General features: G+C 38.3%; 1 protein-coding gene across 2 annotated transcripts in view; it reads left to right on the top strand.

Annotated features, from left to right (window-relative positions):
• Window positions 1-3,045, top strand: part of scara3 (scavenger receptor class A, member 3) — a 31,726-nt gene extending 28,681 nt beyond the window's left edge. For both annotated transcript variants that reach the window (XM_088001918.1, XM_088001917.1), the window contains 2 exons: window positions 1,000-1,177; window positions 1,878-3,045. In XM_088001918.1, coding sequence (XP_087858044.1) covers window positions 1,000-1,177; window positions 1,878-2,359 — 660 coding nt within the window. In that variant the 3' untranslated portion in view covers window positions 2,360-3,045. The remainder of the gene's footprint in view (window positions 1-999; window positions 1,178-1,877) is intronic.
• The last annotated feature ends 10,121 nt before the right edge of the window (window positions 3,046-13,166 follow it).

The raw sequence follows: 13,166 nt of genomic DNA, 5'->3' as shown, positions 1-13,166 counted from the left end.
TAAGATCTCTGATTTCATTATCATAATTATCAAAAGCATTGAATCTTTTTTTTTTTTTGGATTCTAAGTTGTTTTTGACTTATTTTAATTTGCTTGCTTAGAAAATGAATGGCAGCAATGTCTCCATCCATAAAACCTGGAGTAAGTGTCAAAAATAGCTGTAAACAACACAAAAGAAAAATATTTTCCTTCTGAAGGAAAGAAAGAAATGCACAAATTATCTGAAAAAAATAATAATAATAAAGAAACTGGGGCTGCACAGTGGCGCAGTTGGTAGAGCTGTTGCCGTGCAGCAAGAAGGTTCTGGGTTTGATTCCCGGCCCCGGTCTTTCTGCATGGAGTTTGCATGTTCTCCCTGTGCATGCGTGGGTTTTCTCCGGGTACTCCGGTTTCCTCCCACAGTCCCAAAAACATGACTGTTAGGTTAATTGGTCTGTCTAAAATTGCCCCTAGGTGTGTGTGTGTGTGCGCATGGCTGTGTGTCTGTGTTGCCCTGCGACAGACTGGCGACCTGTCCAGGGTGTACCCCGCCTCTCGCCCGGAACGTTAGCTGGAGATAGGCACCAGCACCCCTCCCGACCCCACTGAGGGACAAGGGTGTTCAGAAAATGGATGGATGGATAAAGAAACTGCTTTCTAAGAGGATGGAAAACATTGATTATTTAACTGGATTTATTCCACTGTCAATGACTAAATGCAAGAAAAACACAAAGTGAAACGTAGAAGGTGTGGGAAAGGTAATCTTCATGAATTTAAAAAACCCTGAAAAATGAAAGAGAACACGAAATGTGTGTTTAAATACACAGAATCAGTGAGCTAGGAATATTTACTGTGTGGATAAAAAGCAAAGTTAATTGCAGCAAAAGCTCCATTGTTGACTCACGGAGCAGAAAGTTTAAAATGACTGATGTTAGTAAGGACATGTATTCAGTTTGTATCTTTTTCCAGTTGTCCCTGTATTATAGTATTGCTCTATGTTGTGTTCTCTTCTTTATGCAGAACATGAACACCACCGTTTTCTTACTGCTCAACTTGGCCAGCACTCTGAAGCAGCAGAACCTGCTGCTGAATGTTCGTCTAGACATGGATGTGAGGAATCTGTCAATGGTGATGGAGGAGATGAAGCTGGTTGATGTTTTTCACTCCAACCTCATAAATAATTTCACTATTCTTAAAGGTATGTCAGGAAAATCAGAACTACGGAGGAAGATTAGGGCCACTTAAAAAAAACGAGTTCAGATTTTTGATCTCAGAAGATTAAAGTCAGAAAAATGTCTGGGGAAAAAAAGTCATGATTCTGAGATGAAAGCCAGAGCGGTTCTGGTTTTCTCAGATTATGCTTTTTTAAAAATCTCACTTTCTTTTTTGGAATTCTGATTTCTTTTTCTCAGAATTTTGACTTTTCACTTGAGACGATTTATGTCAGAATTTTGAGATTAAAAACAAAATTCTGAGAAAAAAGCCAAAATTCAGACATTAAAAAAGATTTTTTTAAAGTCAAAATTCCAAGAAAAAGACAGAATTTGGGGATTAAAATAAAAATTGAGATTAAAGCCAGATTTTTAAAAAAAAAAGTCAGAATTCTGTTATTAAAGTCAAAAAATTGAGAAAAATGTCAAAATTTTGAGAAAAAAGTCTGAATTCTGAGGTTAAAGTCAGAATTTCGATATTAAAACCAACATTTTAATTCCAGAATTAAAATCAGAATTCTGGAAAAAAAAGTCTAAAATCTGAAAAATGAAAATCAAATTTCTGAATTTTTTTTTTAAAAAATTCTGAATTCTCTTTATTTCCCAGTGTCCCTAATCCTTTTCCGAACCAGAACATTGTGGCTCCACTTTAATTCTCAAATTAACATCCTGATGTTTTCTTTTCAGGCGTCCCTGGGCCACCTGGGCCCAAAGGAAACCGTGGTGAGACTGGCCCAAAAGGACCCATGGGCCTTACTGGCAGTAAAGGTGACAGAGGCCCAATAGGAGGCCGTGGAACCATTGGCGTGAAGGGTGCGCTTGGTGTTAGAGGATCACCAGGAGAACCGGGCCCTATTGGCAGCAGAGGGCCCCCAGGTTTAAAAGGAGCCAAGGGGTCAATCGGTCTTCCAGGCCAGAAAGGGGAAAGGGGCCAGAAAGGGGATATGGGGCCCTCTGGTTCTGATGGCATCCCTGGGGTTGAAGGACCTCCAGGAATCCAGGGCCATGTAGGACTACCAGGTATCACCGGACCTCCAGGACCGAGAGGAAAACCTGGGCCAACAGGGCCACCTGGACCACCAGGTACACCTGGACCTCCTGGCTTACCGTACAGGCATGAGCCTCAGCAACAAACCATGACTCCTGCTGCTGGCTCCAAGAGACAGTAACTCTGAGTAAAGAGTCTGAGTGCCATGTTTTCATATGGAGAAGCTGAGGAATGACCATCCTGGAACTAAAATACTGATTTTAATTGAAGACACACAAGAATTCATTCATTGGATTGTGCAAAGCCATGAAGACTAAAAAAAATGCAACACACCGGCTTCACGATGGAATTTGACAAAATGTGGTGATGAATGGAATAAGGAAGACCAAAGCAGCCTTCTATGGACTCAACTATTGAGTGAAATTTTATCTTTTTCGATTTGTAGCTTGAGTTTTTCATATGGCACATGTGTATCAACCAGATTAACTAAAAATGATAATCTTAATAGGTTTTTATTTCAGAATGTACCAGAATAAAAGGATGTGACATAGAGGTTTGTTAAGTCAAAAAAACCTTTTAAAGTAGGATGGTAACCACAAATTTGGAAATTATCAAAGTGTCTACTTATTTACTATACACAGAAAGATGTCCAATTTGAAGCACTTTATTATCTCTAAAACGTGAAACCTAAAAGAGATTTCAGAGCGGGAACTCTGAAAACATTTTTATTAACTTGCTGGTTTGTAAAGAAAATGAAGAAATCACATTATTCAGTTTGTTTTCTTTTTTAAGATGTATTTTTCATATATTACAGCTTGTGAGGTGACACTGACTAACAATAAATAATCGGGTTTCTCATGGAAACAACATGTTATGTGATGCATTTCATGTGCCAACTGAAATCTTCCCACAAGTACAAGAACGTTTTAGGTGTTCACAGGAATGTACCACGTTATGATCCGATATCTTCTCGTTGTGAATTTGTTTAATGGCTGCACAATGACATCAGACTTCCAGAAAACATTAGACAATTGGTAATGTGATCTAAAATGTCAAACATAACAAGGTAAACAGCAAGAGTTCGAGTTGGACACCACTGAATAATGCGGTTTTTCCGCGTAAACTGTGAACAAAGAAATGGCAGTGATGAGTAGTGGTATATTGAGGAAACAGCTGATTTTATTTTAGGTTGATCGGAGCGCTGGAAGCTAAAGACACGTCATCTTCACTACTGCCTAGTAAGCGCTCCCCCCTACAAACGTAACTTTTATGACAAGTTCCTCTGTTGGGGATCAGTTGAAAGGTCTGTGGATTGTTAAATTAAAGGAAAATACGTAAACAAAGACGTAACGAGAACAGCTTAGCTAGCTCCGCCATCTTGCTCCAGTGACGTGTGGCTTAATAAGTAAAAATAAGAAAATACATTTTTCCACTTGAATTTTCCATAAAATGCTTTTCTTATTTTCTTATTCAACATTTTTGGGGTCAAAATTGCTGAATTTACGCATTGCCTGTTGAAATACATGAAAAAAAGACCCGGATGAGGCAATGCAGTGCGGTGCCTCACCTCTGGGGGCAGTGCTGAGTCCCATGGACAACGAGCAAACTGCTTTTTCTACGCATCGAAAAGACTGAAAACAGTCGTAGAAATAAAATACAGACGGAGCAGAACCGTCGAAGGCCGCTCTCTGGCTGCCAGATTTTTGAAAATTAAAGAAAGATGAGGAACAGGGACGTTGTTTTTTTGTGTGTTTTTTTTATATTTGTGGAGAAGGATAGAGGCATGGACGTCATATTACATACAGGTAAGATCACACACGATTTTCAATTTAAATTAGAAACGAGAGGTCAGCCAAACAAAACACTAAAATAACTAAATATTATTTTATCTTCCTTGCTATTGTATTGTTGGAATATTTAATTAGTTATGGCCAAAGTTAAAATATAGCTTCTGTTTTGGATTTTGTCTGTCATGAACCTCACCGTACGTCACCGGCCAGCTCTTAACAAGGCACTGAGGTTTGAAGACACCAAAACAGTTAAAGAGATAGTTGTTTTGGTATAAAAAGCCTAATAGTGTGTACTCCAACCCATATGATGATTCTTTTTCAAAAGGTGACTAAATCTAGCTACTTCCTTTGCCATTATTGACCATTTACAACTACGTCACTCTCCATGATGGACGTCAGAAGTGAGGGACGGGAGCAGATAAAACATTGTTAAATCTAACTTAACAGCAGTGTTACTATCGGATATCAACATCAGTCCAGTTTTTTTTAAATATTTGAGATTACCTAACAATTACTTTTCTGTAGTTTATAAAATGAACCTGTAACAATAATAGCTCATTTTCTAAGTTAACTGAAGAGAAGTTATACAAAAGTCTGAAATTATGTTCAATTTAACAATAAAGAGGCAAGCTCAAAAACATGCTTATAAAAATGTCTATAGACCAGCTTTTCGTTTATGTATTCACAAACAAATAAACTCACCTGGACCAGCCACTTATAGCTTTTGTGTTCCTGTTAGCGACGGGATTTGATACTTTCGTTCGGCACACACAGAAACATCTACCAGCTGCCTGCCGCCATGATGCACTCCACCACCCATTTGTTGAGACCAGGATGATACCACATTAATTTTCTGGTTCGTCTGTAAAGCTACACATCTAAAGCACAGCTGCAGTGTTCAGTCTATCCGCTCACCTGTATAAATACACCTGCAGCGCTCGTCCCCACCGTTCACGCTGAACGCCGGACACCAGGCAGCAGCTATGCTCCAGACATCACGCCAGTTATTTTAAGGATGCTTATTGGTCCCCCGAAAAACGATAAAAACCTGGACATTATCATTCAATAAAATCCTCCCAGACCGAACTTGAAAACTGGACGCTATGCTGCTAACACTTGGCTTTCGTCAACAACTCAGGCAGAAGTGAGAGCGCTGCGCAACAGAAATAATAAACCGACCGGAACACAGTACAGAAAAATAATCAAAATTAATTAACGAAGCTTCAAGGCAGATAGATTTTCTCGAGGAATTTTAATAATTTAGGTACTCTAATCATTCAAGGAATTGTTTCAGCCCTAATCTGAACTTTAATCTTGTTTGCTGCAAATCTGCAGTTACACTGAGGGCTGCCAGTCATGATTAGCGGCTGCTATCCATCGCAGCCATATCTTTCCTCATTAAAAGTTATACAAAAAAAAATGACAAGTTTGGTTTGCATCCTGTCTGTATGTGCAGCCAACCGCGCAGCACCCTATAACTAAATAAAAGTGATTTTAGGTTACCAGCTGCCTGTTTTTTGATAGGCTTTAAAGAAGTTCATTGGCTGTTTTGACGCTTGTCATGGCAGAGCAGCCGATTTCTGAAGAGCATGATGTCACGTGCAAAGGGTCAATCTGAAGTTTGGAAACGTATGTATTGCTCTTAATCTTCTCAACAATTACCACATCCTACCATAACGCTCCACCTCCCAAAAAAAAAACACTCACCAGAAGCCTGGTCCTCTTACAGCTATCCCTCCCAGCTCCACTGCGTAAAGTCGCTGTTGGTTGATCACATCTTGGAAATAAAATAAATGAAAGTACTTTACAAATTTCCAAAAACATGAAACATAAAAAGACAAATGTGCCACGAACCTGTATATCTGTAACTATATGATGCAACAAACATCTAAGTATCAATTATTGGTTAATGTGTGACAGTAAAATATCTGTGTTGTTTATTCATTTATATCTTAAAAAAATGTTTTAAAACTGTAATCTATTGTTGTGATGAAATGCGACTGGTTTGCATTGAACTTCAATAAAAAGTTTTTTTTTTCAGCATGACTTGAAAGCATGTAGCGCTCGTGGGAGGGGGTGAATTTGCTAATAATCAAAAGCACATGCCACCTCTTCCCGTTAGGCTCTGGTTATATTTAGCTTGTTGTTATAACTTACTGCGTGCAGTCAAAAATGTGGCCCATGATTTACTTTAAGTTCACGGTACTGCATTGCTTTTGCATGCAAAATATCATCTGGTTTATGTTCCAGTAAAACAAATGATCTAAACTTGGTAGGATCTGTGAATGCTTGTATTAAGACAGACTTTAAAACAGATGTGGAAGAAAACAAACAAATGTCTTGTTTGCAGAAGACTTTCCCTATTCCCCCTTGAATTTTTGGTATTTCCCTCTTTTTCTCTGTATTGCAACATGACAATCCATGTAGAGTAAGAAATCTGAACCAAAACAAAAATGTTTCCTTTTTTTTTTCTGAAGTTGTGAGACTTTTCTCTGCTTGAATAACTTGTTCTGAATCCCTTTCTGTTTTTACAAGAGGCAGAAATGAACTAAAAATATTGTGGTTTTAGATTTATTAGCACTAGAATAATTTCAGGGAGCAGCACTGTGTTTGGTGTGAATATCTCAGCAAACTTCAAGTAAGTCAAACTAACTTACAAGAGTCTTTTTAGCAAACTATAGAGATTTGTTTTAAGTTGATAATTTCTTAATATTGATGAAAAAGTACTTTTTCTATTGGCAGATTATTTAACTTATAACAAGACATTTTTCCCATGTTATAAGTTAATTTATCTGCCAATACAACAAGTACTTTTTCATCAATATTAAGGAATTATTGACTCAAAACAAATCTCTATATCTTGTCGAAAAGTTACTTCTAAGTTAGTTTGTCTTCTTTCAAGTGTAACAAGATATTTGCAGTAGAAAATTGACCAAAATTACTTGGTAAGATTTTGTTTTTGCACATTGTTTGCAAAACAGAGGAGCCATTTAATTATGGTTTTCCAGTCGTGACTCGTCATCATTCTGACACAAGTAAACATAATAATTCACAGAGGAAAACAACTACAATGTATTATGTTAAAGCTCCTGAAACCTGGTTTTATTTTTATATGTGAACGAAAAGTACAACCTTGAGTTAAACGACAAAAAATCTCCAGCAAGTATTTAAAGTTGGAACGGTTCCTTCGGCCGAGCCAGCATAAATCTTGCCATTAGGTGTGTTCGTTGGAACATCTGACAAGCCTGAATTTACTTAGAGGGATACATGAAAGCTTTTTTTGTGTGTGCAGACTTTTTCCACTGACAAAAAAACAGTTTCATAATGTCCTTTTTTCCATTTGAAAGTAATTATTTAATGGATGTAGCACCTCTGCCCGCTTGATCATGTGATTGCTCCCAGGCTGAGTGAACTTTGCAGCTAACATCTGATACGTTTTTGCTGCCGAAGTTGAGGATTGCTGCCTGTTTCCGAATCGGTTATGTAATGTCGTGTTTGCACTTGGATTAACTGAGATGTGATACTGTAATTGTCTGTTGCCGGTTCTAAACAAAAACAGTGCTGTCACATGTTTACAGAGGATTACATCAGAGAATAATTTGGATCTGACCACGAAGACGTTGGTTTAGACCAACGTTTCTCAAACCTTTTCAGGCCGAGGATCACTAAACCTGTTCAACAAACATTCACGGCCCAGCTAATTTAAAATTGCCCCGCAATAAAACCACATCTTAATATAGACAGCCTGGAATTAAAATATTAGTCTCTTAACTTATTGTCTTTGTTCGTCCTAATGTGAAGGATTAGGACGAACAACCGGCTCTATAATTGCTTTGATTCAGTTGAGCTTAGAAAGAAAAAAATATTGGCTTCAACTAAACCTCCAACTTGCAAGTTGGACCAAATCCTGTCCAAATTATTCAAAAAAGGCGTTTCTTTTGGTTATTGCCCCCATTTGAGATACGATTAATCTGACCGCAGTAAAAAACGTAGCTGTAATTACACCTAAGAAACCTTCTCTCCATCAAGATGATGTAATAAATTACAAATGTATCTCGTATTTCTTTCTTAAATAAAATCCTTGATCAGTTGATAATCAATTGTGCAGCCATGTAGACATTGACCAAAACCTCTAAGGAACGCTACTGACAACTAAAGCAGTAGCACTGAAGTATTTCAAGAAATTATTTGTTTTGTTGCCTTTTTTAATTATTTGTTTTGTTGCGTACTTTTAGCTAATCTCATTGACATTATGCATTAGAAACTTTCACTAAATTGATAGTTAATTGACTAGTTTCAGTGATTAAAAACTATTTCCAAGCCAGTGTGACAGCTGCTGTTTATTCTGTGGGATTTCAGTCATCAGACCTGCAGAAGAAGGAATGTGACGCATTGAGACATTACCTAACCTCCAAACATACACAACCTGAGACGTTAGCTAAGCATTGACTTTGACAGGCCCCCAAAGAGCTCATTGCATGCACAGCTGTACAAACAGCCTGGGAGCTTCAGTCAGGCTCAGGTAACCAAGAGTGAAGTCGCACCTGCTCCAAAGTGAGTCAGCAAGTAACGCAGAAAATAAAAAAAACCTGACTTTTAACATGTTATTTTTATATCAGTAGGATAAGTTTATCTATTAACCCTTTGCCAGCGTGAGTGCACACGCGTCGAACTTGAAGCATCGGATGCGTTTTTGAGGCGCTAAACGCGTTTGGTTTGAGCGCAGCACCAGTTCTACATGCAAACATTTTACAAACAGGAAACAACAACTGAGGAACCATGTTCCTCCCATCCCAGTGGAGGGAACTTGTCCCACATTTCCAATTGTGAGTTAAAAGACGATAAAACTGGATCCAGTTAAAGAGATTTGTTTGCTGCTCACATGTGGGAGAGCTGTTTACCTGCAGCGACTTGGGTTTTGTAATTACAGTGGAAGATGATCTGCCCTCCTGTTTAGCTTCCCTGCTTCTCCAAACAGCTCATTTGAATGTAATTGCTGAATCTTTTTGGTGCTGGGAACCATCTCTGCTGTTTGGGAGCGATGCAGTGGTGGGCTTGTTGCAGGTTGGTGGATTTTCTCTCGCTGCTAAACATGCCACGTTCTGTCAAAGCCTGTAAGATTGAAGGTTTTCATTATGAGCTTCGGCGGTAAAAACAAGGAATCTGGTGGTTTAAATTTCATTTAAACTCCTCTTTATGGGGATACATCTTATTTTATAAACACTCATTAGACCAGTTTGACAACTTTGGCTGCTCTTATACCGTTTTCATTCAGGTCAAAGTTATTTCTTCATATATTGCGGGACAAAATAAGTTTTTTCTCTTATTACACGTTCTAATTCCAGTTTCTGGACAGATGACAGGACAGTAACAGTGTTCAAGCTTTCTTCACATCTGTATCTGATTTTCCCAGGATAGATCGGAGGTGTTACCGGGCTTTACGAGGAGATGGGCCTCAGTATCATCTGTGCAGCAAAGGGAAGCAAAACCCTTTAAAAATTGTGAGAATAAACCATGCCAAAGCCTTCCAAGGCTGGGGAATAACTCATTTAAAACCTCACTAAAATGAGGTCTGGTTCTTTAAAAACTTGGCCCACCACATGACCCAGTCCAGACAAGTTCTCTTACCCAAAGCTAAGCCTCGTCCAGCGTTTTTGGGAGGAGTTGCAAATATAAAATTCTGTCTCCTTTTCCGTGCCCGTGTTTAGATTAACTGAAATCCAGCTGCTCTGGATGGAAAGTGCAGCTCTCAGACACTTTGCTCTACCTCTGTGCTGTCTGCTTTTTGTCCTTTACACTCTTTTTTTTTTTCTTCTTCTTCTTGTGAGTTGACTCAGCAGCCGTTAAGCACATGGGAGAAAGGCTGGTCAGTTCACATTAAAACAGCCTCGGTTTCATACATAAGCTGCTGCTCATGTCCTGGTTTTACTCAGTAAACAACCACAGACACGCACATTAACTGTCAACATAAAGTATAGTTGTGGCGTTATGTAAAGTCATTTGGAGGTCAGTGTCATAAATCAACCAGGCGTCTTTAACCAGACAGATATATCAACCTTCCCTTCACACTGATTTTAGACAGCGACTTAACTAAAGCTGCATACTCTGACTGTATTCTGCATGGAGGAGCGTAAAAGCTCCCAAAATGTTTTCAAAATACAGAAACCTTCTCGATCCAGTGGAGGTGGACCCGGGTGCTAAAGCATCTAATCCAGCTGTGTCGAACTCATTTTCGTTTTGTGCCAAATCCAGATCGTAAACGCTCTTAAAGGGCCGGTTGTTCCAGAATGTGATAAAACCTGATCACAAACTGCTAAAATATCAACAAATCCTTCAAATTAAATACTATTATTGAACATATTTTCACTCCCTCCAGGATTTCAGTTCCTCGTGATTCTTTTTGTGATTTTTCTCCAATAAAAATCAAAGTGTTTGTGGTACTAATTTGGAAATATTTGCAATATTTGCGCTTATTTATGACTTTTTATAACTCGCTGTATAGATCATGGACTATAATTTGACATCAATTAAGGCTGAAGCAGCTGTTTAGCACAAGTAAGAAAGATTTTGACAATTTTTGACAAAAATCTGGAATAAACTCCCAATTATTTATTAGTGCAAAAAAGTGTGGGAATTTGTTGATTTAGCATGAATTTCCATGATAATTCTCAAGAAACTGGAGGGACTGATTGATATAATTTGGCAGTAAACAGATAAAAACTGCATTGATTTGATTGATAACATCATATTTAATCACACTTAATGTTTAATCCAGAATCTAGAGGGCCACATAAAAAACTATGGCAGGCCAGATTTGGCCTACGGGCCTTGAGTTTGACACCTGTGCATTAATCTGTGGCCTGACACACTGGTGTGTGTTGATTGTCGTAAAATTGCGGTTTCACAAACCATGCTAACCTCCTGCCCAAAATGCAACCTCGTCACAGCAGGTTGGTAGCGCTCCAAATTATTTATTTTTAGGTTCTAATTTTTAAACTGCACACACAAACAAATGTCTGCCAGACGGAGCAGCAGGATCCCACATGCTTTAAAAAAAGGATAAAAAATGATCTGACAGACCTTCACAGCCCCAGAGGAACTGCTATGAGTTAGCTGCTCACTCCTAATAAGACTGCCATCTGATCTTAAACCCAAAAAGAAAAAGTTACTGGATGAGGTAAAGCATGTGTGATGAACTGATCTGGATGGGGTTCTGAAGAATATCAACATTATAATACAGTGGAGAAGCTGTTTGAAGTAAAGCTGGAATAAAGATTTATTTGAGTAGACAGTTTTATTTTTGCAATAGAGGAAATTTTTTATTGTTTTTCTGCAAAGTTATAAAAAATCAGGGGAGTTCAACTGGAAGGAGAACTATTTAATAACACAATAAAACTCAGAATAAATGGAAAGTGTCTTTCTTGCTAACAGATCAACTAGACTTTTAAGCTTAGCATTCAGAGCTTGTTATTGCAACGCTTATTACATCCTATTACAAGTTATTACAACAGGAAGTCCAGAAGCGTTTACGCATGGGGCTGTATGCAAGAGAAACTGCAGTAAGAAATGGACATTTCTGAGTTTGAAAAGTGAAAAATTTGCAAGAAAAAAAACGGAATTTATGATCTTAAAAAGTTGAAAATCATCTAGAACAAAAACTTTTTTCTCAAATTTTGAACTTTTCAAACCCAGAAGTTTCTCAAGGTTTTTTTCAAAAAAAATTTCTGGGATTAATCTAAAAATTTAGTGGAAATTTACTCCTCTTGTCTTTTTTAATATGGCGTCATACGTGGAATCGTTACTTTGTAGTATTTTGAATTTTAAATTGAAATCTGATGGACTGTGCTCAACTTCAATGAGGAAACTATCAAAAACACTTTTCCCCTGACAACACAGTGAACATGTTGTCTCCTAAAGGTCAAACACATGAGGTTTGACCTTTGGGGCCTAGTTATGGTTGAATGCTTTGCATGCACACTAAAGCATGCCTGTATTCAGAAGCTCACACTGACACAGGGCCAGCTTCTATCCTCCAACAAATGCAAATTATGCTGTCAAACTCAGGTTATTAGTTGTTGCTTGATGGAGTCTGTATGCATGTGTATCCCCTCTATGTTAATCTCAGATCCAGTATTTATTCACTGTATTTATTCTAACAAAAGAAGAAGTCAAGTTGGTGGCTAGCGTCAGTGCAGCAGCTTCTGCCACTAAACATTAAATAAAATATAGTAAATAACCCTAAACTACAAAGCAGTAGCTCCCAATGAGTAGCTAATAGCAGTTAGCAGTTGTAAAATTAAACACAGCTGAAATGCACATCATTAATACTGATAACAGTTAAAAACGTATAGAAAACACAGCAAAATTACTCATGAAACACTGTAAACGATTAAAATAATCTAAAATATATGTTATAGTATAATACTTGTAAAGAAAACACAGAGCTGATCCTAATGTAGCAGTTACCAACGGCAACAGAAAAAGGGGGGGCGGAGCTGTCGGTTACTGGTTGCTATGGTAACCACCAACAGTCAAGAGCAGCTAAATTCAAGGAGTAAATAAACAACTTTTGACAAACTTCACTTCGACAATAATGTTAAAATTAAACAGAATGATTTAGGACTTTATTCTTAAATGCGTGAAGACTAGATATAATGTGTGTGTGACGCAACAAGAAACACTGAGAGAGTTCACTGCTCTCCTCAGTGTGTGTGTGTGTGTGTGTGTGTGTGTGTGTGTGTGTGTGTGTGTGGTCCTCCTCCAGCATTTTCACCGCCGGCTCATGTTTGGGTGACCACCACAGGCGTGGTGGTGCAGGCCATTTCCAACGTGTGTGTGTGAGTATTTTTGTGACCACCACTGGGGCGTTAGAGGCTGTTGTGACTGGAACCGTAGCAAATAAACCCACATGGTCAGGACCACCGCCGGCTCACCGGCTCTTCCACAGGGATAGACACACACACACTACATCTGCTCCACAACTCCTCTCTTCTTTCTTGGACATTATTCAAAAGTAGGGTGAAAATGGAAAGATTTTTGTCCACTAAATGAGAGTACAGTCTTCATGCCATGCATACAGACTGCAGGGCACTGTTGGTAATTTTGCCAGCTCACAGGAATCAACAGCAAAAAATAAATCCTTTATTTGCACCAGATGGTACATTGGAGAAAATTACAATGCATTTCCTACAAAGACAC

The sequence above is a fragment of the Poecilia mexicana genome, unplaced genomic scaffold, assembly GCF_051168715.1.
Source record: "Poecilia mexicana isolate PSO_F unplaced genomic scaffold, ASM5116871v1 scaffold_21, whole genome shotgun sequence".
NCBI lineage: Eukaryota > Metazoa > Chordata > Actinopteri > Cyprinodontiformes > Poeciliidae > Poecilia > Poecilia mexicana.
Note: the sequence above shows the minus strand (reverse complement) of the source record. Positions and strands in the feature narration are given on the sequence as shown.